Consider the following 25596-nt stretch of genomic DNA (forward strand, 5'->3'; position numbering starts at 1 on the left):
CTGGCCCTCACAGTATGATCAGGCCATGGATCCCGCTGGAGCACAGGCCATGGATTCCGCTGAAGCACAGAAATCAGAGCTGGCTGAGCTGCGCCAGGAGCTGGCACAACAGCGTGAAACCCTGAACCGGATGCTGAAATTCTTGGCGTCCGTGGATCACCGGTTATATACGCTGCAGACCGCCGCCTCGTCTGAGTCCACGCAGCAACCAGTCTCCAGGTCCGAACCAGTTTCCTCCACGGCCTCGCAACTTCGCCTCGCTGCTCCGCCTCTGTTGTGTCCCATGAATGGGAACAACCTGTTGTATATAATTCTTGCATTGCATATTTTTCCTCCTATCAGGAAATTCCTTTATTGTTGCTAGGTAGATTAGACTGTATGAAGTTTGTCCCTATGTACCCCCCTTAGTTGGCTTCTGTATAGAATGCTCCTCCCTTCTCCTTCAGTTAGTCTAGAGAAATCATTGCTGAAGAGACATGTCTGCAACCCTGTACAGATTATTCCTTTTCACCTGCCTATACTTTGTACTTAATACAAGATTCTAGAAGAAAACTACAGCGTTTCTCCTTGTCTTCCTACAAGTCATCGTTGGGCTGAGTTGAGCTATCTGTGGAAGCCGTAGAGTGAGTAAAACCATACAGTTATCTAAGGGACTGATAATTAGAGCGGTTGGATTCATTGCTATGAGGAAGATACAGAATAGTGAAAAGGATTAGCTGTGACCGGGATTAGTATACATATATCAGTAAAGAACCTGTTTCCAGGAGTGCTATACTGCATACAATCCAGAGAAAGGATTACCCCAAGGGGCCGATAACAAGCCACAGCATAAAACTTTATAGCAGCTTCTTACAAAGTGCCCTGTAAAGTATTAACCTGTTATCAGAACTGTGTGCAGCTATAAACCAAGAATCCCCCATAAGCTAATTGTAAATTGCAGCCAGAGACTCAGTAAATACATGCTGCAAAACAGACTGCTGGCTGCAGAGATTGCAACATTTTATTGATCTCCATGACAACCAGTGCAGGCAGCAATCACCATTCCTGATGGAGTCAAAGAGAACCCTCTCACTACCTGCTTTAAAGCAACAAGAGAAAGACATGGACTCACACTTACATTGCAGTGAAAGATCTAAGCGGTTGACCAAACCAACATGGAAGGTTAAAGAGAACCTAGAAACAGCCAGAAGTGAACTATTTACCCAGACAGCATTATTGTGGCAAAGAGTGCAAAAACAAGTGACTGTTTTATCTGCGCCCGGTGCTCATGAGCTACCACCAGAGGGAGCCCTGGAACAACTGTACTCAGCATACCAGTCCTACAAAGAGATTTGTAAAAAATATTCCTCTACCCTGCTGAGAGCAAATACGTCTGAGTCTGAAAAAGAACTACAGGACTTCCAACAGCTTAATGCTGAACGAGACCGCACCGTGCACGACATTGTGAGCGAGACTGAAGCAAAAATTGCGCAAATGTCAGGAGCGGCATCTTACAAATCCAGGTCCATTAAGAGCTCAAGGCACTCACTCAAATCAGGCTCATCAAGGTACTCAACCCTCAGCGAGCAGCTCATAAAGGCGCGCGCTGAAGCAGAAACAACAAAAGTACACGCCATCTTCGCCCAGAGAGAAGCAGAGATGAAAACAGAATCTGCACGCAAGGAAGCAGAGATTAAAGCAGAATCTGCACGCAAGGAAGCAGAAATTGAAGCCCTTCAGAAGGAATGTGAACATGTGGCGGCCATGGCAAGGCTAAAGGTCTTTGAGCAAGCTCTGGGTGGGAGCCAGGAAGGCAGCGCCAGTTTGCGTGATCTCGACACAGAAGACTCACTTAAGCGTACAAGAGATTACGTGCTGAGCCAAGCCGACGAACTGCCAACTACCATCAACATTCCCGTCAGTGCTAACACTTCTCCAGAGCCTCAAGACACTGATCCACCTACAGCTTCCAGCCTTCCAGGTCAGTCCAATGCACTTCAGACTTTCAAGCCTGAACCAGCTTCATATTCCAATGCACAGCCACACCCTGCGCATCAGCAACCTCCGTATGCCCATGTCTACATGCAACCTAACATGCCGGCAAGGCGCTACACTCCCAACAACCGTGTAGTTCCAGACCCGCATACAACAGAGACTGTACACACCAAACCGGCAGTCACTGGTCTAAACGCCTACGCCACTCCGTACTTTCCCATGTTCCCGAACCACGAAGCTACGAACAATGCAACCAGCATCACGCAGTCAGCAAATGTGCCCCAACTATCGGAAAGATCAGACATGTCCGACTTTGCGAGGTACATGATCCGCCGAGAACTCACCAACACCGGTCTCACAAAGTATGACGACCAGCCTGAAAACTACAGAGGGTGGAAGTGTGCCTTCAAAACCGCAACGCGTGACCTTGGCATTACGGCTGCTGAAGAGCTGGACTTGCTAATCAGGTGGCTAGGGCCACGGTCTACTGAGAGAATCAAGAGACTCAGATCCGTCTACATCAGCGACCCAACAACTGGTCTCGCAACCGCATGGGACAGGCTAGAGAAAGGCTTCGGCAGTCCTGAAGCAATTGAAGATGCATTGCTGAAACAACTATACGACCTTCCCAAAATATCTAGCAAGGATGCTTCAAAGTACCAGGAACTCAGCGACCTGCTGTCCGAGCTCCAGCTGGCCAAAACAGACACACACCTACCTGGCCTCAGCTACCTGGACACCGCTCGTGGGGTGAAACCCATAGTCGCCAAGTTACCTTACAACGTGCAGGAAAGGTGGACTACGGTAGGAACAAACTATAAAAAAGAGCACCAAGTCTCCTTCCCTCCATTCTCCTACTTCTGCGAGTTCATCAACGGCATCGCGGAACGTAAGGCAGACCCCAGCTTCACCTGTGGAGAACCCACCGACGCCACTTCACCAGCTCCCGGATATGAGAGCCCTCATCAAAATGACAGAAAACGTAGGGGCCCAGTATCAGTCAAGCAGACCGACGTTCTACCACCTACACCATCAGCACCAGACAATGGCAGTGAAGGCGGGAAGGCGGAAAATCCGAACCGCCAATGTCCTATTCACAAACTGCCACACCCCCTGAAGAAGTGCATTGGCTTCAGGAAGAAACCCCTTCAAGAACGAAAGGAACTCTTGAAAAGGTTTGGGGTATGTTTCAGGTGTTGTGCCTCTACAGAACACCTTGCCAAGGACTGTAATGTTACTATTAAGTGTATGGAGTGTGACAGCACAGATCACATACAAGCGCTGCACCCATCTCAGCCTGATCCTGCACCTACACCTTCTCCTACCACAAGTCATGGCGGGGAGAGTACCGGCCAAGCTGCAAACCACCTCACAGTATCCTCCTCGTGCACCGCAGTCTGCGGAGAAGATCTCTGGGACAAGTCTTGTGCGAAAATATGCTTAGTAAGGGTATATCCCAAAGGTCACCCAGAAAGGGCCGTGAAGGTGTACAGCATCCTGGACGACCAGAGTAACAGGTCACTTGCCAGGTCTGAACTCTTCGACTTGTTCGGCTTAAAAGGAAATGCCTACCCTTATACACTAGGTACTTGCAGCGGCATCTCAGAAGCCTGCGGAAGAAGAGCCAGTGGTCTCGTGGTAACATCTCTTGAAAATACCGTAGAGATACCTCTACCGACACTCGTCGAGTGCAACCAGATACCGGCTAACCGGGAAGAGATTCCAACACCAGAGGCAGCTCTTCACCACCCTCACCTGAGAACTATCGCCAGCAAGATCCCACCTCTTGATCATAGCGCAAAAATCCTGATTCTGATTGGAAGGGACATCCTCCGGCTACACAAAGTACGCCAACAAATCAACGGACCACACGACGCGCCATTTGCTCAGCGCTACGACTTAGGCTGGGTGATCGTAGGAAACGTCTGCGTAGGCAAAATGAAAAGTCCCGACGCGATCTCCTCCTACAAGACGCACATCCTCCCAAACGGTCGCGGCACTAACTTTCAACCATGTCCACATCACTACTGGGTGAAAGAGAGGCTGAGCGACACCAGGTGGCGACAGCAGCCGCCCGACTGCGCGGACGCATACTATCTCTGGGATGACGACTTCGGGTCAACAGTGTTTGAGTCTACAAATGAAGACAATAAGTTGGCACCGACGAGAGAAGACAAGGAATTCATAAAGATTATGGATAAAGAGTTCTCTCAAAATGACTCTAACAGTTGGGTAGCCCCATTACCCTTTCGGTCTCCAAGGCCAAGGTTGCCAAACAACTTCCAGCAAGCAACCGCAAGGTTCTCCTCTCTAAAATGAACCTTGAAAAGAAAACCAGAGATGGAGAAACACTTTGTCGAGTTTATGCAAAATATCCTCGACAGAAATCATGCTGAACCGGCACCACCGTTGAAAGAAGGAGAAGAATGTTGGTACCTTCCATCCTTTGGGGTCTACCATCCTCGTAAACCCAACCAGATCAGGGTGGTGTTCGACTCCAGCGCTCAGCACGAAGGCGTCTCCCTTAACAATCTTCTTCTCACCGGACCCAACATGAACAACAGTCTCATTGGAGTGTTGATTCGTTTCAGGCAAGAACCCGTGGCAATAATGGCCGATATCCAGCAGATGTTCCACTGCTTCATCGTGAAAGAAGACAGCCGGAACTATCTTAGGTTCCTATGGCACAAGGACAATAATATCCAAAACGAAGTCATAGACTACCGGATGAGGGTACACGTTTTCGGAAACAGCCCTTCACCAGCTGTGGCAATCTATGGACTGAGACGGGCCGCCCGAGAAGGTGAGGAAGAGTACGGGCATGAGGCTCGTCAATTCGTAGAAAGGAACTTCTACGTGGACGATGGGCTCAAGTCCTTATCCTCGAGTGAAGAAGCCGTCAATCTGCTTTCCAAAACTCAGGGAATGCTTGCTGCATCAAATCTCAGACTCCATAAGATTATATCTAATAATCCAGAGGTAATGGAAGCGTTTCCACCCGAAGACCACGCCACAAGTTTGAGAGACCTCGACTTGGGTTCCGACGTCCCTCCTACACAACGTAGCCTCGGCCTGCTATGGGACATCAAACAGGATGCTTTCACCTTTCAAGTATCACTCTGTGACAAACCATTCACTAAACGAGGAGTGCTATCTGTGATAAACAGCATCTATGATCCCCTCGGATTTGTCGCACCCTTCACCGTCCAAGGTAAGATCATGCTAAGACAGCTTACTGCCGAAAATACAGATTGGGATGCTCCGCTGTCATCCCAGAAACAACAACGTTGGGAGGCCTGGAAGAAGTCCATGAAGGTACTCGAAAAACTCCGGATTCCACGTTGTTATTCGTCAAGGTCTTCTTTGGTTGTCATTAAAAGAGAAGTTCACATCTTCTCCGATGCGTCTACAGAAGCCATAGCTGCAGTAGCTTATCTGAAGACCTTCGGAAGGCACAACAAAGTGGACTGCGGGTTCATCCTGGGTAAGGCTAAACTGACTCCAAAACCCGCACACTCAGTGCCCAGGCTCGAACTCTGTGCCGCAGTATTGGCGGTAGAAATCGCTGAGGTTGTGAGAGATGAAATGGACCTCACAATCGAATCCTTCACATTCTACACCGATAGTAAAGTGGTACTGGGGTACATATATAACCAAACGAAGCAGTTCTATGTCTACGTGAGTAACAGAGTAGAACGTATCAGAAGCTTCGCTCGTCCTGAACAGTGGCACCACATTCCCACCGAACAAAATCCAGCTGACCGAGGAACGAGACTCATTGCTGCGTCCAAACTTGGCGACAACATGTGGCTGACGCCTCCAAGTATCTTATACGAGGAGACCTGCGACAACTACATCGGCAACATGTACGAGCTGGTGGAACCAGAGTCCGATAAGGAAATTAGACCAATCATCTCCGCTTGCTACACTTCAGTGACATCAAAACAGAAGTTGAGACCTCATCGCTTCGAGCGCTTCTCAAGTTGGTCATCTGCGGTACGAGCCGTAGCTCGTCTTATTCACATCGCTCACTGTTTCTACAAGTCTTCAACGTGCCACGGCTGGCACATGTGTGCGAATCATTCTGGTGTCATCGACAAAGAACGTGCCGAACAAGTCATACTCAAGTGTGTACAGCAAGAAGTATATCGCCACGAGATTGACAGCATCAAAAAGGGTGTTAACCTTTCCAAAACCAGTTCGCTCTTCAACCTGAATCCAGTGCTCGATCACAAGTTGCTACTAGTGGGCGGCCGGATTGGAAAATCTGATCTGCATAACAAGGAACAGAATCCTATTATAATTCCCGGTCGACACTACGTTGCTACCTTGTTAGTCCGACACTATCATGAACAAGTGCAGCATCAAGGTAGACAGCTTACCGAAGGCAGGATCAGGTCTGCCGGTTTATGGATCGTTGGGGCGAAAAGGTGTGTCTCTTCTGTGCTTCATAGATGCGTCAAGTGCCAAAGGTTAAGAGGAAGATATCAACATCAGCAGATGGCAAATCTTCCGACAGATCGTTTAAGTACAGATCAGCCTTTCTCGTATGTCGGTGTAGACGTCTTTGGTCCATGGTCAGTCATCACAAGAAGAACTCGTGGAGGAGCTGCAAGTAGTAAGCGATGGGCTGTCCTATTTACCTGTCTTAGCATCCGTGCAGTTCACATTGAAGTAATTGAATCCATGGACTCTTCCTGCTTCATCAATGCCCTAAGAAGGTTCTTCTCCATCCGCGGGCCTGCCAAACAATTCCGGTCCGACTGTGGAACTAGTTTCACAGGGGTTTGTAAGGAACTGCAGCTAAACAACTTCTTGGCTGACAACGGCTGTACCTGGGTGTTCAATCCCCCACACTCATCACACATGGGTGGATCCTGGGAACGCATGATTGGAATCGCACGAAGAATCCTTGATTCCATGCTACTAAATCACAAACTTCCTCTAACCCACGAAGTGCTGGTGACCTTCCTCGCAGAGGTTTCCGCTATAATAAACGCCAGACCTCTGGTTCCTGTATCATCCGACCCCGAAGCTCCAATGATTCTCACTCCAGCCACACTCCTCACACAGAAAATTGGAGCTGTTTCAGTCCCTCCTGGGGACTTCAATCAAAAGGACATTTTCAGACGTCAATGGAAGCAAGTACAACATCTGTCCAATGTGTTCTGGCATCGGTGGAAGACCGAGTATTTGCATCTGCTTCAAAGCCGTCACAAATGGCAGAAGTCATCTCCTAACCTGCAAGTAGGAGACATTGTCTTGCTGAAAGACAGAGAGGCTCATCGCAACGAGTGGCCAATGGGACTCATCACCAAGGCTGTACTCAGCGACGATGGAAGGACCCGGAAGGTAGAAGTAAAGGTGACAAAGGGCGGTTCACCCCGAGTCTTCTTTCGTCCAGTCACCGAACTCGTGCTACTTTTACCAAAGGAGGACGTTACATGAACTTTGTCGTTGGACACTGCCACGGCGGGGAGCGCACCTTTCCTTACCCCTGCTGTACGGAGACACAACTGTCCGTGTCCAATTGAACCTTGAACTTTTCCTTTGGATTAAAACTTTACCGTTGGATTATTGGGTTGGAGGAAGAGTTGGCATGTTTGCGGCTTCCCCAATCTGAAGATGGGTTTGTTGAACTTGAATTCATGTTTAACATTTTTCTACTTTTTCATTTTTTACGCAAGGACAATGCGTCATCAACAAAGCATGGACTTGAATTCAGTGCATTACGTTGCATTTTTTGTGTTGTCTCTTATCTCGTTACAGGTTTCGTGACATCGAGGGACAGGATCGACTCCTTACGTCGTAGAAGGACTTGTGAAATCATATGATTTCAGACGGGGAGTGTTGTGTCCCATGAATGGGAACAACCTGTTGTATATAATTCTTGCATTGCATATTTTTCCTCCTATCAGGAAATTCCTTTATTGTTGCTAGGTAGATTAGACTTTGTCCCTATGTACCCCCCTTAGTTGGCTTCTGTATAGAATGCTCCTCCCTTCTCCTTCAGTTAGTCTAGAGAAATCATTGCTGAAGAGACATGTCTGCAACCCTGTACAGATTATTCCTTCTCACCTGCCTATACTTTGTACAATACAAGATTCTAGAAGAAAACTACAGCGTTTCTCCTTGTCTTCCTACAAGTCATCGTTGGGCTGAGTTGAGCTATCTGTGGAAGCCGTAGAGTGAGTAAAACCATACAGTTATCTAAGGGACTGATAATTACAGCGGTTTGATTCATTGCTACAAGGAAGAGACAGAATAGCCTCGCTATGCAGGGGATCCCAAGTCCTGCCGTGGTTTCCTGAACCAGTGCTCCCTGCACTTCCAGTTGCTCCCGCACTTGTTCACCTCAGACCATGCTAAAGTGGCGTTCCTTATGTCACACCTGGAAGGTGAAGCCCTGGCCTGGATTAAGCTCCTGTGGGAGAACGTGGACCCGATGACCACCGACATCCAGGACCTCCTGCGAGCTTTCCGAAGTACCTTCGATGAGCCCGGACGAACTACCGCAGTGACCTCTTCGCTTCTCCGGCTACACCAAGGGACCCTGACCGTCGGCCAATACGCCATCCAGTTCCGCACGCTCGCCTCTGAGCTGGGCTGGAAGAATGAGGCCTTGACGGCGGCCTTTTGGGAAGGTCTCTCTGGCCGCATCAAAGACGAACTAGCCGGCCGTGATGTTCCACGAACCTTGGACGCTTTGATTTCCCTGGCCACCCGGATTGACCTCCGTTTTCAGGAGCGTACCAAAGAGATAGTCCGGGAGAAGCGACCACCTTGCCACGCCTTGCCCCCGCAGAGACCTACCGCACCCTCGTCCCTGCCTTTCCGTGACTTATCGCCAGAACCCATGCAAGTGGACCGTCTGACCCAAGCCAAGCAACGCTGTGCAGAACGGCTCGCCCGGGGCCTGTGCTTCTATTGTGGAGACGGGTCACATATGCTTCGAACATGCCCTAAGAAACCTGGTAGACCCCAGGTCCAAGGGATGGTGGGAACCGCCACCCTTGCTACCGAAATTTCTTTGGTTCCAGTTAAACAGACTGTCCGGGTGACGACAGAGGGGACCCGGTTTTCAGCTGAGGCTCACATCGATTCTGGGGCGGCAGGCAACTTTATCCACCAGGCCACGGTAGACAAATACCAGGTCCCTGTCACCCCGCTGAAGAAGCCCCTCTGGTTCGCCTCCGTAGACGGCAAACCGCTCTACGAACCTGTCCGGTATACCACCGAGCCTGTGAACCTCCAGGTTGGCACTTCGCATACAGAGACCATCGCCTTCTATGTGATCCCGAGGATGGCTCCTGAGCTCCTGTTGGGCCTTCCCTGGCTGAAACTCCATGACCCTGTTATTAGTTGGTGCTCTGGCGCGATTACCCGCTGGAGTCCCTTGTGCCACGAAACCTGATTGCAGCCTGTTCCTCAGCCCCTGGCACTTGACTCAGTCAAGCTGCAGGATCCTGAAGAAGAGACTACGCTATCCAGTGACGTTCCACCGCCCCAGGCATCCGAGACCTTGATTCTACCATCTTCTAGAGTTGAGACTTTGAGTCCAGCGGCTACTGAGGATGAGACTGACCGATACCCGGTCCGAGACGCCCGATCCGGTCATCCAGGATTCCAGTCCTGCTTCTGACTGTCCTTCCCTTTCCGTTGCTTCCATTGCCACTGCTCGAAAATCTTCGGTTAAGCGTGTTGCGGTCCGGAAGGGTGCATGGGGTCAGCCGTCCCTCCTTTCCTTTGCGCTGGGTTACGGTCCGGGGGCTCGGTCCAGGGTGCCCCGGGGGTCCTTTGCTCGGAGAGGGGGGCTTCAAGGTGTCCCAGCAGCGCTCCTTACCTACTGAGCCGGTCTCACCATCCAGGCACCGCTCCGTAACCACTGAGCCAGTCACACCTGCGTCACGCCACCGCTCTGTACCCACTGATCCAGCCTCGCCAGCGTACCACCGCTCCTTCCTCAATAGTCCAGTCCATGCGTCCACCGGTCACGCCTGCCATTCCCGCTCTTGCTCCCCAGAGTCCTGTTCCTGGTCTCAGGAGTCTGATTCTGACTAATGTTCTGTATAGGACCGGGCCGCGCCCACTCACCTGGTCTTATAGCCCCAGCACTGCTGCAACAGGAAATGACCTGAGGCTGTGCTGAGTATATAAGACTGGCCTCTCCATGTGGGCGGGGCCTGATCATCGCGTGTGTTTCTATGCCTTGTCTTGTGAGCTAGGTGCTCAGGTCTTTGTTCCTGTTTCCTATTACTGCCTTAAAGTTCGCTGTGACCTTAGTGACCTGGTCCTGTCTTTGCTTCCTGATACCTGCACCCGTTCCTGCCACGTTAGTGCTCCAGCTACCGTGTACCCTGCCCTCCAGGTGGGGTGCTCGGTCCAGTGGATCCACCTCCTGGGCCTACCAGTCCTCCCCGGCCCTCACAGCACCCTATAAAGACATGGGCCGAGGATGGGTCATAGAATGGGGAGAACCCTTAGAGGGATCGCCTTATCTCCTTTCGTCAGGAGCGCACCGCTACTCTGCCTCCCGTCTACCTGCTTGTCCAGGTCTACTCCCGAACATTGAGTGCTCATGGTCATACCACTGTTCTACATTGCAGCGTGCCGGATCCTGCAAATCCAGCCAACTATGCAGCAAACACGCAAGTGCGAGCTACTGTGCTAGGAAACCATCCATCTCTGATAAGACTGCACAGGGGGGATGGTAAAATAGGCAACGAGCAGTAAACTATGGAATCAGATATTCCTCAGGATTTTTAGTAAGAAGTAAATTGCAGGGTTGCTTCTTTTCATAAGCACTTTGTAAGTTTACCCATCCTAGGAGGTTGAGACAATCCCTTTAGTAAGATTCAGTCCTATAGTCCACCCGGTGTTGGAGTCACCTGGATGGTAAAACGCTTGTGTACGTAAATGGCAAAACATAAAGCCATAATATTGTCTGCAAGTAAAGCCTAAGAAGCGGATGATCCCTTCTATGTCACACAATTTGGTGCAGGTATTATTTGCACAAAAAAGTCCCCTAATCTCTTACCCATGATTATCGGTATTTACTGCATTTTCAAAGATCATATTCATCAGTGTATAAACTATATATACATCACTTACCTCTTCACAGAACTGCAAAGCCACCGATTTGACGTCACTGCGCACACAGTCCAGCATCCGGGTCTTCATTCCATTTCCACACACGGCCTTGTCACTGAGCTGACACGTGCTCCAGTCTACAGAGAACACAACTCTGATCACTGCTGTCATCATTACATTGTGCTACATCATTATTTATATATATATAATCTACATAAATATTTAGCAAGTTTGTAAATACATTATACCACTTATACTGTACTGATCGTGAGTTACCTCCTGTATTATACTCCAGAGCTGCACTCACTATTCTGCTGGTGCAGTCACTCTGTACATACATTACATTACTGATCCTGCACTGATCCTGAGTTACCTCCTGTATTATACTCCAGAGCTGCACTCACTATTCTGCTGGTGCAGTCACTCTGTACATACATTACATTACTGATCCTGCACTGATCCTGAGTTACCTCCTGTATTATACTCCAGAGCTGCACTCACTATTCTGCTGGTGCAGTCACTCTGTACATACATTACGTTACTGATCCTGCACTGATCCTGAGTTACCTCCTGTATTATACTCCAGAGCTGCACTCACTATTCTGCTGGTGCAGTCACTGTGTACATACATTACGTTACTGATCCTGCACTGATCCTGAGTTACCTCCTGTATTATACTCCAGAGCTGCACTCACTATTCTGCTGGTGCAGTCACTCTGTACATACATTACGTTACTGATCCTGCACTGATCCTGAGTTATCTCCTGTATTATACTCCAGAGCTGCACTCACTATTCTGCTGGTGCAGTCACTGTGTACATACATTACTGATCCTGAGCTACATCCTGTATTATACTCCAGAGCTGCACTCACTATTCTGCTGTTTGCAATTGGAAACAGATTGTGACATGTGAGAAGATTTCATAATGCAGTGAAAAGGTTTTCATTAGCTAAAGGCAATGCATGCTTTGGGATCTTAGTTATGAAGATTGCAGATGTATGAATGCAGCTCTGATGTGTTCCTTGGCTCCAGTCCTCATTACAGTCCTCCTATTTGCATAACCCCACCCCTGCTTTACAGGTTAACGCCCATGAGCATTCTGCATATGAGGAAATCATTAGTACTGTACTCGTCCCTGCCGCGCACCTGTCACATTGTATTCGTAATGGTAACAGTTCCTATTGAGGACACACGTCTCGGTTTCGGTGGCGATGTGGCAGACTTTGCCCTCCGCTGCCTGTCGTATGGGTATGGCCGACCGCTCGCGAAATCCGGCTCCATCACACGGCTGGAAAACAGTAAGGTAAGCACACGGGGTGAACATGGCAGACGCACGCGGCTTTCAGCGCTCTTCTTCTGCGTCTGCAAACAGACATCACACATGAGACAAGCAAATTAAGGAAACAACAATCCGCGGCTCGAGCCGAGAATTAAAACACTAAACATGTGATTATAAAGCTGGAAGCGCATCTACATAATAATGACGATCTCCAGACACAAGCGCGCTCTGCAACCGCATTGTCACATTGTAATTACCCTTATTATGGTGCTTTCTACTGTTTTGTATCATGAGAACTTCCAGGCAGAAGTATCATTACGGTTCTTTTTTTTTACAATTATATTTTTAATTTTGAAGACAAAATATTGTGATTGTTTTTTTATATTTTGTTTAAGCTTCTGTGAGAGCAGATTCAGACCTTTACCCCCGGCGTGCAAATCAGAAGAGGCCCCGGGGATTCCTGCAGGTAGGAATCAGTCCATGTGTCTCTCCCAGTAATATAGGCTGGATGTGAGCTCTGTGTGTCTCTCCCAGTAATATAGGCTGGATGTGAGGTCTGTGTGTCTCTCCCAGTAATATAGGCTGGATGTGAGGTCTGTGTGTCTCTCCAGTAATATAGGCTGGATGTGAGGTCTGTGTGTCTCTCCAGTAATATAGGCTGGATGTGAGCTCTGTGTGTCTCTCCAGTAATATAGGCTGGATGTGAGGTCTGTGTGTCTCTCCAGTAATATAGGCTGGATGTGAGCTCTGTGTGTCTCTCCAGTAATATAGGCTGGATGTGAGGTCTGTGTGTCCCTCCCAGTAATATAGGCTGGATGTGAGTTCTGTGTGTCTCTCCCAGTAATATAGGCTGGATGTGAGGTCTGTGTGTCTCTCCCAGTAATATAGGCTGGATGTGATCTCTGTGTGTCTCTCCCAGTAATATAGGCTGGATGTGAGGTCTGTGTGTCTCTCCAGTAATATAGGCTGGATGTGAGCTCTGTGTGTCTCTCCAGTAATATAGGCTGGATGTGAGCTCTGTGTGTCTCTCCAGTAATATAGGCTGGATGTGAGGTCTGTGTGTCTCTCCCAGTAATATAGGCTGGATGTGAGCTCTGTGTGTCTCTCCCAGTAATATAGGCTGGATGTGAGGTCTGTGTGTCTCTCCAGTAATATAGGCTGGATGTGAGCTCTGTGTATGTCTCCCAGTAATATAGGCTGGATGTGAGCTCTGTGTGTCTCTCCAGTAATATAGGCTGGATGTGAGGTCTGTGTGTCTCTCCCAGTAATATAGGCTGGATGTGAGCTCTGTGTGTCTCTCCCAGTAATATAGGCTGGATGTGAGCTCTGTGTTTCTCTCCCAGTAACATAGGCTGGATGTGAGCTCTGTGTATGTCTCCCAGTAATATAGGTTGGATGTGAGCTCTGTGTGTCTCTCCCAGTAATATAGGCTGGATGTGAGCTCTGTGTGTCTCTCCCAGTAATATAGGCTGGATGTGAGGTCTGTGTTTCTCTCCCAGTAATATAGGTTGGATGTGAGCTCTGTGTGTCTCTCCCAGTAATATAGGCTGGATGTGAGGTCTGTGTTTCTCTCCCAGTAACATAGGCTGGATGTGAGCTCTGTGTGTCTCTCCCAGTAATATAGGCTGGATGTGAGTTATGTGTGTCTCTCCCAGTAATATAGGCTGGATGTGAGGTCTGTGTGTCTCTCCCAGTAATATAGGCTGGATGTGAGCTCTGTGTGTGTCTCCCAGTAATATAGGCTGGATGTGAGCTCTGTGTGTCTCTCCCAGTAATATAGGCTGGATGTGAGCTCTGTGTGTCTCTCCCAGTAATATAGGTTGGATGTGAGCTCTGTGTGTCTCTCCCAGTAATATAGGCTGGATGTGAGGTCTGTGTTTCTCTCCCAGTAACATAGGCTGGATGTGAGCTCTGTGTGTCTCTCCCAGTAATATAGGCTGGATGTGAGTTATGTGTGTCTCTCCCAGTAATATAGGCTGGATGTGAGGTCTGTGTGTCTCTCCCAGTAATATAGGCTGGATGTGAGCTCTGTGTGTGTCTCCCAGTAATATAGGCTGGATGTGAGCTCTGTGTGTCTCTCCCAGTAATATAGGCTGGATGTGAGCTGTGTGTCTCTCCCAGTAATATAGGCTGGATGTGAGCTCTGTGTATCTCTCCCAGTAATATAGGCTGGATGTGAGCTCTGTGTATCTCTCCCAGTAATATAGGCTGGATGTGAGCTCTGTGTATCTCTCCCAGTAATATAGGCTGGATGTGAGGTCTGTGTATCTCTCCCAGTAATATAGGCTGGATGTGAGCTCTGTGTGTCTCTCCCAGTAATATAGGCTGGATGTGAGCTCTGTGTGTCACTCCCAGTAATATAGGCTGGATGTAAGCTTTGTGTGTCTCTCCCAGTAATATAGGCTGAATGTAAGGTCTGTGTGTCTCTCCCAGTAATATAGGCTGGATGTGAGGTCTGTGTGTGTCTCCCAGTAATATAGGCTGGATGTGAGCTCTGTGTGTCCCCAAGTAATATAGGCTGGATGTGAGGTCTGTGTGTCTCTCCCAGTAATATAGGCTGGATGTGAGCTCTGTGTGTGTCTCCCAGTAATATAGGCTGGATGTGAGGTCTGTGTGTGTCTCCCAGTAATATAGGCTGGATGTGAGCTCTGTGTGTCTCTCCCAGTAATATAGACTGGATGTGAGGTGTGTGTCTCTCCCAGTAATATAGGCTGGATGTGAGCTCTGTGTGTCTCTCCCAGTAATATAGGCTGGATGTGAGCTCTGTGTGTCTCTCCCAGTAATATAGGCTGGATGTGAGCTCTGTGTGTCCCTCCCAGTAATATAGGCTGGATGTGAGCTCTGTGTATCTCTCCCAGTAATATAGGCTGGATGTGAGGTCTGTGTATCTCTCCCAGTAATATAGGCTGGATGTGAGCTCTGTGTGTCTCTCCCAGTAATATAGGCTGGATGTGAGCTCTGTGTGTCACTCCCAGTAATATAGGCTGGATGTAAGCTTTGTGTGTCTCTCCCAGTAATATAGGCTGGATGTGAGGTCTGTGTGTCTCTCCCAGTAATATAGTCTGGATGTGAGGTCTGTGTGTGTCTCCCAGTAATATAGGCTGGATGTGAGGTCTGTGTGTGTCTCCCAGTAATATAGGCTGGATGTGAGCTCTGTGTGTCTCTCCCAGTAATATAGACTGGATGTGAGGTGTGTGTCTCTCCCAGTAATATAGGCTGGATGTGAGCTCTGTGTGTCTCTTCCAGTAACATAGGCTGGATGTGAGCTCTGTGTATCTCTCCCAGTAATATAGGCTGGATGTGAGCTCTATGTGTGTCTCCCAGTAATATAGGCTGGATGTGAGCTCTGTGTGTCTCTACCAGTAATATAGGCTGGATGTGAGGTCTGTGTGTCTCTCCCAGTAATATAGGCTGGATGTGAGCCCTGTGTGTCTCTCCCAGTAATATAGGCTGGATGTGAGCTCTGTGTGTCTCTCCCAGTAATATAGGCTGGATGTGAGCTCTGTGTGTCTCTTCCAGTTATATAGGCTGGATGTGATGTCTGTGTGTCTCTCCCAGTAATATAGGCAGTATGTGAGCTCTGTGTGTCTCTTCCAGTTATATAGGCTGGATGTGAGGTGTGTGTCTCCCAGTAATATAGGCTGGATGTGAGATCTGTGTGTCTCTCCCAGTAATATAGGCTGGATGTGAGCTCTTTGTCTCTCCCAGTAATATAGGCTGGATGTGAGCTCTGTGTGTCTCTCCCAGGAATATAGGCTGGATGTGAGCTCTGTGTGTCTCTCCCAGTAATATAGGCTGGATGTGAGCTCTTTGTCTCTCCCAGTAATATAGGCTGGATGTGAGATCTGTGTGTCTCTCCCAGTAATATAGGCTGGATGTGAGCTCTGTGTGTCTCTCCCAGTAATACAGGCTGGATGTGAGTTCTGTGTGTCTTTCCAGTCATATAGGCTGGATGTGAGCTCTGTGTGTCTCTCCCAGTAATATAGGCTGTATGTGAGCTCTATGTGTCTCTCCCAGTAATATAGGCTGGATGTGAGCTCTGTGTGTCTCTACCAGTAATATAGGCTGGATGTGAGATCTGTGTGTTTCTCCCAGTAATATAGGCTGGATGTGAGCTCTGTGTGTCTTTCCCAGTAATATAGGCTGGATGTGAGCTCTGTGTGTCTCTACCAGTAATATAGGCTGGATGTGAGGTCTGTGTGTCTCTCCCAGTAATATAGGCTGGATGTGAGCTCTGTGTGTCTCTCCCAGTAATATAGGCTGGATGTGAGCTCTGTGTGTCTCTACCAGTAATATAGGCTGGATGTGAGGTGTGTGTCTCCCAGTAATATAGGCTAGATGTGAGGTCTGTGTGTCTCTCCCAGTAATATAGGCTGGATGTGAGCTCTGTGTGTCTCTCCCAGTAATATAGGTTGGATGTGAGCTCTGTGTGTCTCTACCAGTAATATAGGCTGGATGTGAGGTGTGTGTCTCCCAGTAATATAGGCTGGATGTGAGGTCTGTATGTCTCTCCTAGTAATATAGGCTGGATGTGAGGTCTGTGCCTCTCCCAGTAATATAGGCTGGATGTGAGCTCTGTGTGTCTCTCCCAGTAATATAGGCTGGATGTGAGCTCTGTGTGTCCCCCAGTAATATAGGCTGGATGTGAGGTCTGTGTGTCCCCCAGTAATATAGACTGGATGTGAGGTCTGTGTGTCTCTACCAGTAATATAGGCTGGATGTGAGCTCTGTGTGTCTCTACCAGTAATATAGGCTGGATGTGAGGTGTGTGTCTCCCAGTAATATAGGCTGGATGTGAGGTCTGTGTGTCTCTCCCAGTAATATAGGCTGGATGTGAGCTCTGTGTGTCTCTACCAGTAATATAGGCTGGATGTGAGGTGTGTGTCTCCCAGTAATATAGGCTGGATGTATGCCCTATGTGTCTCTCCCAGTAATATAGGCTGGATGTGAGGTCTGTGTGTCTCTCCCAGTAATATAGGCTGGATGTGAGGTGTGTGTCTCCCAGTAATATAGGCTGGATGTGAGCTCTGTGTGTCTCTACCAGTAATATAGGCTGGATGTATGCCCTATGTGTCTCTCCCAGTAATATAGGCTGGATGTGAGGTCTGTGTGTCTCTCCCAGTAATATAGGCTGGATGTGAGGTGTGTGTCTCCCAGTAATATAGGCTGGATGTGAGGTCTGTGTGTCTCTCCCAGTAATATAGGCTGGATGTGAGCTCTGTGTGTCTCTGCAAGTAATATAGGCTGGATGTGAGGTCTGTGTGTCTCTCCCAGTAATATAGACTGGATGTGAGCTCTGTGTCTCTCTCCCAGTATTATAGGCTGGATGTGAGCTCTGTGTGTCTCTCCCAGTAATATAGGCTGGATGTGAGCTCTGTGTGTCTCTCCCAGTAATATAGGCTGGATGTGAGCTCTGTGTGTCTCTCCCAGTAATATAGACTGGATGTGAGCTCTGTGTGTCTCTTCCAGTAATATAGGCTGGATGTGAGCTCTGTGTGTCTCTCCCAGTAATATAGGCTGGATGTGAGCTCTGTGTGCCTCTCCCAGTAATATAGGCTGGATGTGAGCTCTGTGTCCCCCAGTAATATAGGCTGGATGTGAGCTCTGTGTGTCTCTACCAGTAATATAGGCTGGATGTGAGCTCTGTGTGTCTCTCCCAGTAATATAGACTGGATGTGAGCTCTGTGTGTCTCTTCCAGTAATATAGGCTGGATGTGAGCTCTGTGTGTCTCTCCCAGTAATATAGGCTGGATGTGAGCTCTGTGTGCCTCTCCCAGTAATATAGGCTGGATGTGAGCTCTATGTGTGTCTCCCAGTAATATAGGCTGGATGTGAGCTCTGTGTGTCTCTACCAGTAATATAGGCTGGATGTGAGGTCTGTGTGTCTCTCCCAGTAATATAGGCTTGATGTGAGCCCTGTGTGTCTCTCCCAGTAATATAGGCTGGATGTGAGCTCTGTGTGTCTCTCCCAGTAATATAGGCTGGATGTGAGCTCTGTGTGTCTCTTCCAGTTATATAGGCTGGATGTGATGTCTGTGTGTCTCTCCCAGTAATATAGGCAGTATGTGAGCTCTGTGTGTCTCTTCCAGTTATATAGGCTGGATGTGAGGTGTGTGTCTCCCAGTAATATAGGCTGGATGTGAGGTCTGTGTGTCTCTCCCAGTAATATAGGCTGGATGTGAGCTCTTTGTCTCTCCCAGTAATATAGGCTGGATGTGAGCTCTGTGTGTCTCTCCCAGTAATATAGGCTGGATGTGAGCTCTGTGTGTCTCTCCCAGTAATATAGGCTGGATGTGAGCTCTTTGTCTCTCCCAGTAATATAGGCTGGATGTGAGATCTGTGTGTCTCTCCCAGTAATATAGGCTGGATGTGAGCTCTGTGTGTCTCTCCCAGTAATAAAGGCTGGATGTGAGCTCTGTGTGTCTTTCCAGTCATATAGGCTGGATGTGAGCTCTGTGTGTCTCTCCCAGTAATATAGGCTGTATGTGAGCTCTATGTGTCTCTCCCAGTAATATAGGCTGGATGTGAGCTCTGTGTGTCTCTACCAGTAATATAGGCTGGATGTGAGATCTGTGTGTCTCTCCCAGTAATATAGGCTGGATGTGAGCTCTGTGTGTCTCTCCCAGTAATATAGGCTGGATGTGAGCTCTGTGTGTCTCTACCAGTAATATAGGCTGGATGTGAGGTCTGTGTGTCTCTCCCAGTAATATAGGCTGGATGTGAGCTCTGTGTGTCTCTCCCAGTAATATAGGCTGGATGTGAGCTCTGTGTGTCTCTACCAGTAATATAGGCTGGATGTGAGGTGTGTGTCTCCCAGTAATATAGGCTAGATGTGAGGTCTGTGTGTCTCTCCCAGTAATATAGGCTGGATGTGAGCTTTGTGTGTCTCTCCCAGTAATATAGGTTGGATGTGAGCTCTGTGTGTCTCTACCAGTAATATAGGCTGGATGTGAGGTGTGTGTCTCCCAGTAATATAGGCTGGATGTGAGGTCTGTGTGTCTCTCCTAGTAATATAGGCTGGATGTGAGGTCTGTGCCTCTCCCAGTAATATAGGCTGGATGTGAGCTCTGTGTGTCTCTCCCAGTAATATAGGCTGGATGTGAGCTCTGTGTGTCCCCCAGTAATATAGGCTGGATGTGAGGTCTGTGTGTCCCCCAGTAATATAGGCTGGATGTGAGGTCTGTGTGTCTTTCCCAGTAATATAGACTGGATGTGAGGTCTGTGTGTCTCTACCAGTAATATAGGCTGGATGTGAGCTCTGTGTGTCTCTACCAGTAATATAGGCTGGATGTGAGGTGTGTGTCTCCCAGTAATATAGGCTGGATGTGAGGTCTGTGTGTCTCTCCCAGTAATATAGGCTGGATGTGAGATCTGTGTGTCTCTACCAGTAATATAGGCTGGATGTGAGGTGTGTGTCTCCCAGTAATATAGGCTGGATGTGAGGTCTGTGTGTCTCTCCCAGTAATATAGGCTGGATGTGAGCTCTGTGTGTCTCTACCAGTAATATAGGCTGGATGTATGCCCTATGTGTCTCTCCCAGTAATATAGGCTGGATGTGAGGTCTGTGTGTCTCTCCCAGTAATATAGGCTGGATGTGAGGTGTGTTTCTCCCAGTAATATAGGCTGGATGTGAGGTCTGTGTGTCTCTCCCAGTAATATAGGCTGGATGTGAGCTCTGTGTGTCTCTCCCAGTAATATAGGCTGGATGTGAGGTCTGTGTGTCTCTCCCAATAATATAGACTGGATGTGAGCTCTGTGTCTCTCTCCCAGTATTATAGGCTGGATGTGAGCTCTGTGTGTCTCTTCCAGTAATATAGGCTGGATGTGAGCTCTGTGTGTCTCTCCCAGTAATATAGGCTGGATGTGAGCTCTGTGTGCCTCTCCCAGTAATCTAGGCTGGATGTGAGCTCTGTGTGTCCCCCAGTAATATAGGCTGGATGTGATGTCTGTGTGTCTCTCCAGTAATATAGGCTGGATGTGAGGTCTGTGTGTCTCTCCCAGTAATATAGGCTGGATGTGAGGTCTGTGTGTCTCCCAGTAATATAGGCTGGATGTGAGGTCTGTGTGTCTCTCCCAGTAATATAGGCTGGATGTGAGCTCTAGGTGTCTCTCCAGTAATATAGGCTGGATGTGAGCTCTGTGTGTCTCTCCCAGTAATATAGGCTGGATGTGAGGTCTGTGTGTCTCTCCCAGTAGTATAGGCTGAATGTGAGGTCTGTGTGCCTCTCCCAGTAATATAGGCTGGATGTGAGCTCTGTGTGTCTCTCCCAGTAATATAGGTTGGATGTGAGCTCTGTGTGTCTCTACCAGTAATATAGGCTGGATGTGAGGTGTGTGTCTCCCAGTAATATAGGCTGGATGTGAGGTCTGTATGTCTCTCCTAGTAATATAGGCTGGATGTGAGGTCTGTGCCTCTCCCAGTAATATAGGCTGGATGTGAGCTCTGTGTGTCTCTCCCAGTAATATAGGCTGGATGTGAGCTCTGTGTGTCCCCCAGTAATATAGGCTGGATGTGAGGTCTGTGTGTCCCCCAGTAATATAGACTGGATGTGAGGTCTGTGTGTCTCTACCAGTAATATAGGCTGGATGTGAGCTCTGTGTGTCTCTACCAGTAATATAGGCTGGATGTGAGGTGTGTGTCTCCCAGTAATATAGGCTGGATGTGAGGTCTGTGTGTCTCTCCCAGTAATATAGGCTGGATGTGAGCTCTGTGTGTCTCTACCAGTAATATAGGCTGGATGTGAGGTGTGTGTCTCCCAGTAATATAGGCTGGATGTATGCCCTATGTGTCTCTCCCAGTAATATAGGCTGGATGTGAGGTCTGTGTGTCTCTCCCAGTAATATAGGCTGGATGTGAGGTGTGTGTCTCCCAGTAATATAGGCTGGATGTGAGCTCTGTGTGTCTCTACCAGTAATATAGGCTGGATGTATGCCCTATGTGTCTCTCCCAGTAATATAGGCTGGATGTGAGGTCTGTGTGTCTCTCCCAGTAATATAGGCTGGATGTGAGGTGTGTGTCTCCCAGTAATATAGGCTGGATGTGAGGTCTGTGTGTCTCTCCCAGTAATATAGGCTGGATGTGAGCTCTGTGTGTCTCTGCAAGTAATATAGGCTGGATGTGAGGTCTGTGTGTCTCTCCCAGTAATATAGACTGGATGTGAGCTCTGTGTCTCTCTCCCAGTATTATAGGCTGGATGTGAGCTCTGTGTGTCTCTCCCAGTAATATAGGCTGGATGTGAGCTCTGTGTGTCTCTCCCAGTAATATAGGCTGGATGTGAGCTCTGTGTGTCTCTCCCAGTAATATAGACTGGATGTGAGCTCTGTGTGTCTCTTCCAGTAATATAGGCTGGATGTGAGCTCTGTGTGTCTCTCCCAGTAATATAGGCTGGATGTGAGCTCTGTGTGCCTCTCCCAGTAATATAGGCTGGATGTGAGCTCTGTGTGTCCCCCAGTAATATAGGCTGGATGTGAGCTCTGTGTGTCTCTACCAGTAATATAGGCTGGATGTGAGCTCTGTGTGTCTCTCCCAGTAATATAGACTGGATGTGAGCTCTGTGTGTCTCTTCCAGTAATATAGGCTGGATGTGAGCTCTGTGTGTCTCTCCCAGTAATATAGGCTGGATGTGAGCTCTGTGTGCCTCTCCCAGTAATATAGGCTGGATGTGAGCTCTATGTGTGTCTCCCAGTAATATAGGCTGGATGTGAGCTCTGTGTGTCTCTACCAGTAATATAGGCTGGATGTGAGGTCTGTGTGTCTCTCCCAGTAATATAGGCTTGATGTGAGCCCTGTGTGTCTCTCCCAGTAATATAGGCTGGATGTGAGCTCTGTGTGTCTCTCCCAGTAATATAGGCTGGATGTGAGCTCTGTGTGTCTCTTCCAGTTATATAGGCTGGATGTGATGTCTGTGTGTCTCTCCCAGTAATATAGGCAGTATGTGAGCTCTGTGTGTCTCTTCCAGTTATATAGGCTGGATGTGAGGTGTGTGTCTCCCAGTAATATAGGCTGGATGTGAGGTCTGTGTGTCTCTCCCAGTAATATAGGCTGGATGTGAGCTCTTTGTCTCTCCCAGTAATATAGGCTGGATGTGAGCTCTGTGTGTCTCTCCCAGTAATATAGGCTGGATGTGAGCTCTGTGTGTCTCTCCCAGTAATATAGGCTGGATGTGAGCTCTTTGTCTCTCCCAGTAATATAGGCTGGATGTGAGATCTGTGTGTCTCTCCCAGTAATATAGGCTGGATGTGAGCTCTGTGTGTCTCTCCCAGTAATAAAGGCTGGATGTGAGCTCTGTGTGTCTTTCCAGTCATATAGGCTGGATGTGAGCTCTGTGTGTCTCTCCCAGTAATATAGGCTGTATGTGAGCTCTATGTGTCTCTCCCAGTAATATAGGCTGGATGTGAGCTCTGTGTGTCTCTACCAGTAATATAGGCTGGATGTGAGATCTGTGTGTCTCTCCCAGTAATATAGGCTGGATGTGAGCTCTGTGTGTCTCTCCCAGTAATATAGGCTGGATGTGAGCTCTGTGTGTCTCTACCAGTAATATAGGCTGGATGTGAGGTCTGTGTGTCTCTCCCAGTAATATAGGCTGGATGTGAGCTCTGTGTGTCTCTCCCAGTAATATAGGCTGGATGTGAGCTCTGTGTGTCTCTACCAGTAATATAGGCTGGATGTGAGGTGTGTGTCTCCCAGTAATATAGGCTAGATGTGAGGTCTGTGTGTCTCTCCCAGTAATATAGGCTGGATGTGAGCTTTGTGTGTCTCTCCCAGTAATATAGGTTGGATGTGAGCTCTGTGTGTCTCTACCAGTAATATAGGCTGGATGTGAGGTGTGTGTCTCCCAGTAATATAGGCTGGATGTGAGGTCTGTGTGTCTCTCCTAGTAATATAGGCTGGATGTGAGGTCTGTGCCTCTCCCAGTAATATAGGCTGGATGTGAGCTCTGTGTGTCTCTCCCAGTAATATAGGCTGGATGTGAGCTCTGTGTGTCCCCCAGTAATATAGGCTGGATGTGAGGTCTGTGTGTCCCCCAGTAATATAGGCTGGATGTGAGGTCTGTGTGTCTTTCCCAGTAATATAGACTGGATGTGAGGTCTGTGTGTCTCTACCAGTAATATAGGCTGGATGTGAGCTCTGTGTGTCTCTACCAGTAATATAGGCTGGATGTGAGGTGTGTGTCTCCCAGTAATATAGGCTGGATGTGAGGTCTGTGTGTCTCTCCCAGTAATATAGGCTGGATGTGAGATCTGTGTGTCTCTACCAGTAATATAGGCTGGATGTGAGGTGTGTGTCTCCCAGTAATATAGGCTGGATGTGAGGTCTGTGTGTCTCTCCCAGTAATATAGGCTGGATGTGAGCTCTGTGTGTCTCTACCAGTAATATAGGCTGGATGTATGCCCTATGTGTCTCTCCCAGTAATATAGGCTGGATGTGAGGTCTGTGTGTCTCTCCCAGTAATATAGGCTGGATGTGATGTGTGTGTCTCCCAGTAATATAGGCTGGATGTGAGGTCTGTGTGTCTCTCCCAGTAATATAGGCTGGATGTGAGCTCTGTGTGTCTCTCCCAGTAATATAGGCTGGATGTGAGGTCTGTGTGTCTCTCCCAGTAATATAGACTGGATGTGAGCTCTGTGTCTCTCTCCCAGTATTATAGGCTGGATGTGAGCTCTGTGTGTCTCTTCCAGTAATATAGGCTGGATGTGAGCTCTGTGTGTCTCTCCCAGTAATATAGGCTGGATGTGAGCTCTGTGTGCCTCTCCCAGTAATCTAGGCTGGATGTGAGCTCTGTGTGTCCCCCAGTAATATAGGCTGGATGTGATGTCTGTGTGTCTCTCCAGTAATATAGGCTGGATGTGAGGTCTGTGTGTCTCTCCCAGTAATATAGGCTGGATGTGAGGTCTGTGTGTCTCCCAGTAATATAGGCTGGATGTGAGGTCTGTGTGTCTCTCCCAGTAATATAGGCTGGATGTGAGCTCTAGGTGTCTCTCCAGTAATATAGGCTGGATGTGAGCTCTGTGTGTCTCTCCCAGTAATATAGGCTGGATGTGAGGTCTGTGTGTCTCTCCCAGTAGTATAGGCTGAATGTGAGGTCTGTGTGCCTCTCCCAGTAATATAGGCTGGATGTGAAGTCTGTGTGTCTCTCCCAGTAGTACAGGCTGAATGTGAGGTCTGGGTCTCTCCCAGTAATATAGGCTGGATGTGAGCTCTGTGTGTCTCTCCCAGTAATATAGACTGGATGTGAGCTCTGTGTGTCTCTTCCAGTAATATAGGCTGGATGTGAGCTCTGTGTGTCTCTCCCAGTAATATAGGCTGGATGTGAGCTCTGTGTGCCTCTCCCAGTAATATAGGCTGGATGTGAGCTCTGTGTGTCCCCCAGTAATATAGGCTGGATGTGATGTCTGTGTGTCTATCCAGTAATATAGGCTGGATGTGAGGTCTGTGTGTCTCTCCCAGTAATATATGCTGGATGTGAGGTCTGTGTGTCTCTCCCAGTAATATAGGCTGGATGTGAGCTCTGTGTGTCTCTACCAGTAATATAGGCTGGATGTGAGGTGTGTGTCTCCCAGTAATATAGGCTAGATGTGAGGTCTGTGTGTCTCTCCCAGTAATATAGGCTGGATGTGAGCTTTGTGTGTCTCTCCCAGTAATATAGGTTGGATGTGAGCTCTGTGTGTCTCTACCAGTAATATAGGCTGGATGTGAGGTGTGTGTCTCCCAGTAATATAGGCTAGATGTGAGGTCTGTGTGTCTCTCCCAGTAATATAGGCTGGATGTGAGCTTTGTGTGTCTCTCCCAGTAATATAGGTTGGATGTGAGCTCTGTGTGTCTCTACCAGTAATATAGGCTGGATGTGAGGTCTGTGTGTCTCTCCTAGTAATATAGGCTGGATGTGAGGTCTGTGCCTCTCCCAGTAATATAGGCTGGATGTGAGCTCTGTGTGTCTCTCCCAGTAATATAGGCTGGATGTGAGCTCTGTGTGTCCCCCAGTAATATAGGCTGGATGTGAGGTCTGTGTGTCCCCCAGTAATATAGGCTGGATGTGAGGTCTGTGTGTCTTTCCCAGTAATATAGACTGGATGTGAGGTCTGTGTGTCTCTACCAGTAATATAGGCTGGATGTGAGCTCTGTGTGTCTCTACCAGTAATATAGGCTGGATGTGAGGTGTGTGTCTCCCAGTAATATAGGCTGGATGTGAGCTCTGTGTGTCTCTACCAGTAATATAGGCTGGATGTGAGGTGTGTGTCTCTCCCAGTAATA

General features: G+C 48.4%; 1 protein-coding gene across 1 annotated transcript in view; it reads right to left on the minus strand.

The window, feature by feature from the left end:
* THSD7A (thrombospondin type 1 domain containing 7A) overlaps window positions 1-25596 on the minus strand; it is a 701817-nt gene that overhangs the window by 33049 nt on the left and 643172 nt on the right. The window contains exons 21-22 of the mRNA XM_075315710.1: window positions 12212-12353; window positions 11086-11201 (exon numbers count right to left, since the gene is read on the minus strand). Coding sequence (XP_075171825.1) covers window positions 11086-11201; window positions 12212-12353 — 258 coding nt within the window. The remainder of the gene's footprint in view (window positions 1-11085; window positions 11202-12211; window positions 12354-25596) is intronic.

Source organism: Anomaloglossus baeobatrachus, chromosome 6 (assembly GCF_048569485.1).
Source record: "Anomaloglossus baeobatrachus isolate aAnoBae1 chromosome 6, aAnoBae1.hap1, whole genome shotgun sequence".
Taxonomy (NCBI): Eukaryota; Metazoa; Chordata; class Amphibia; order Anura; family Aromobatidae; genus Anomaloglossus; species Anomaloglossus baeobatrachus.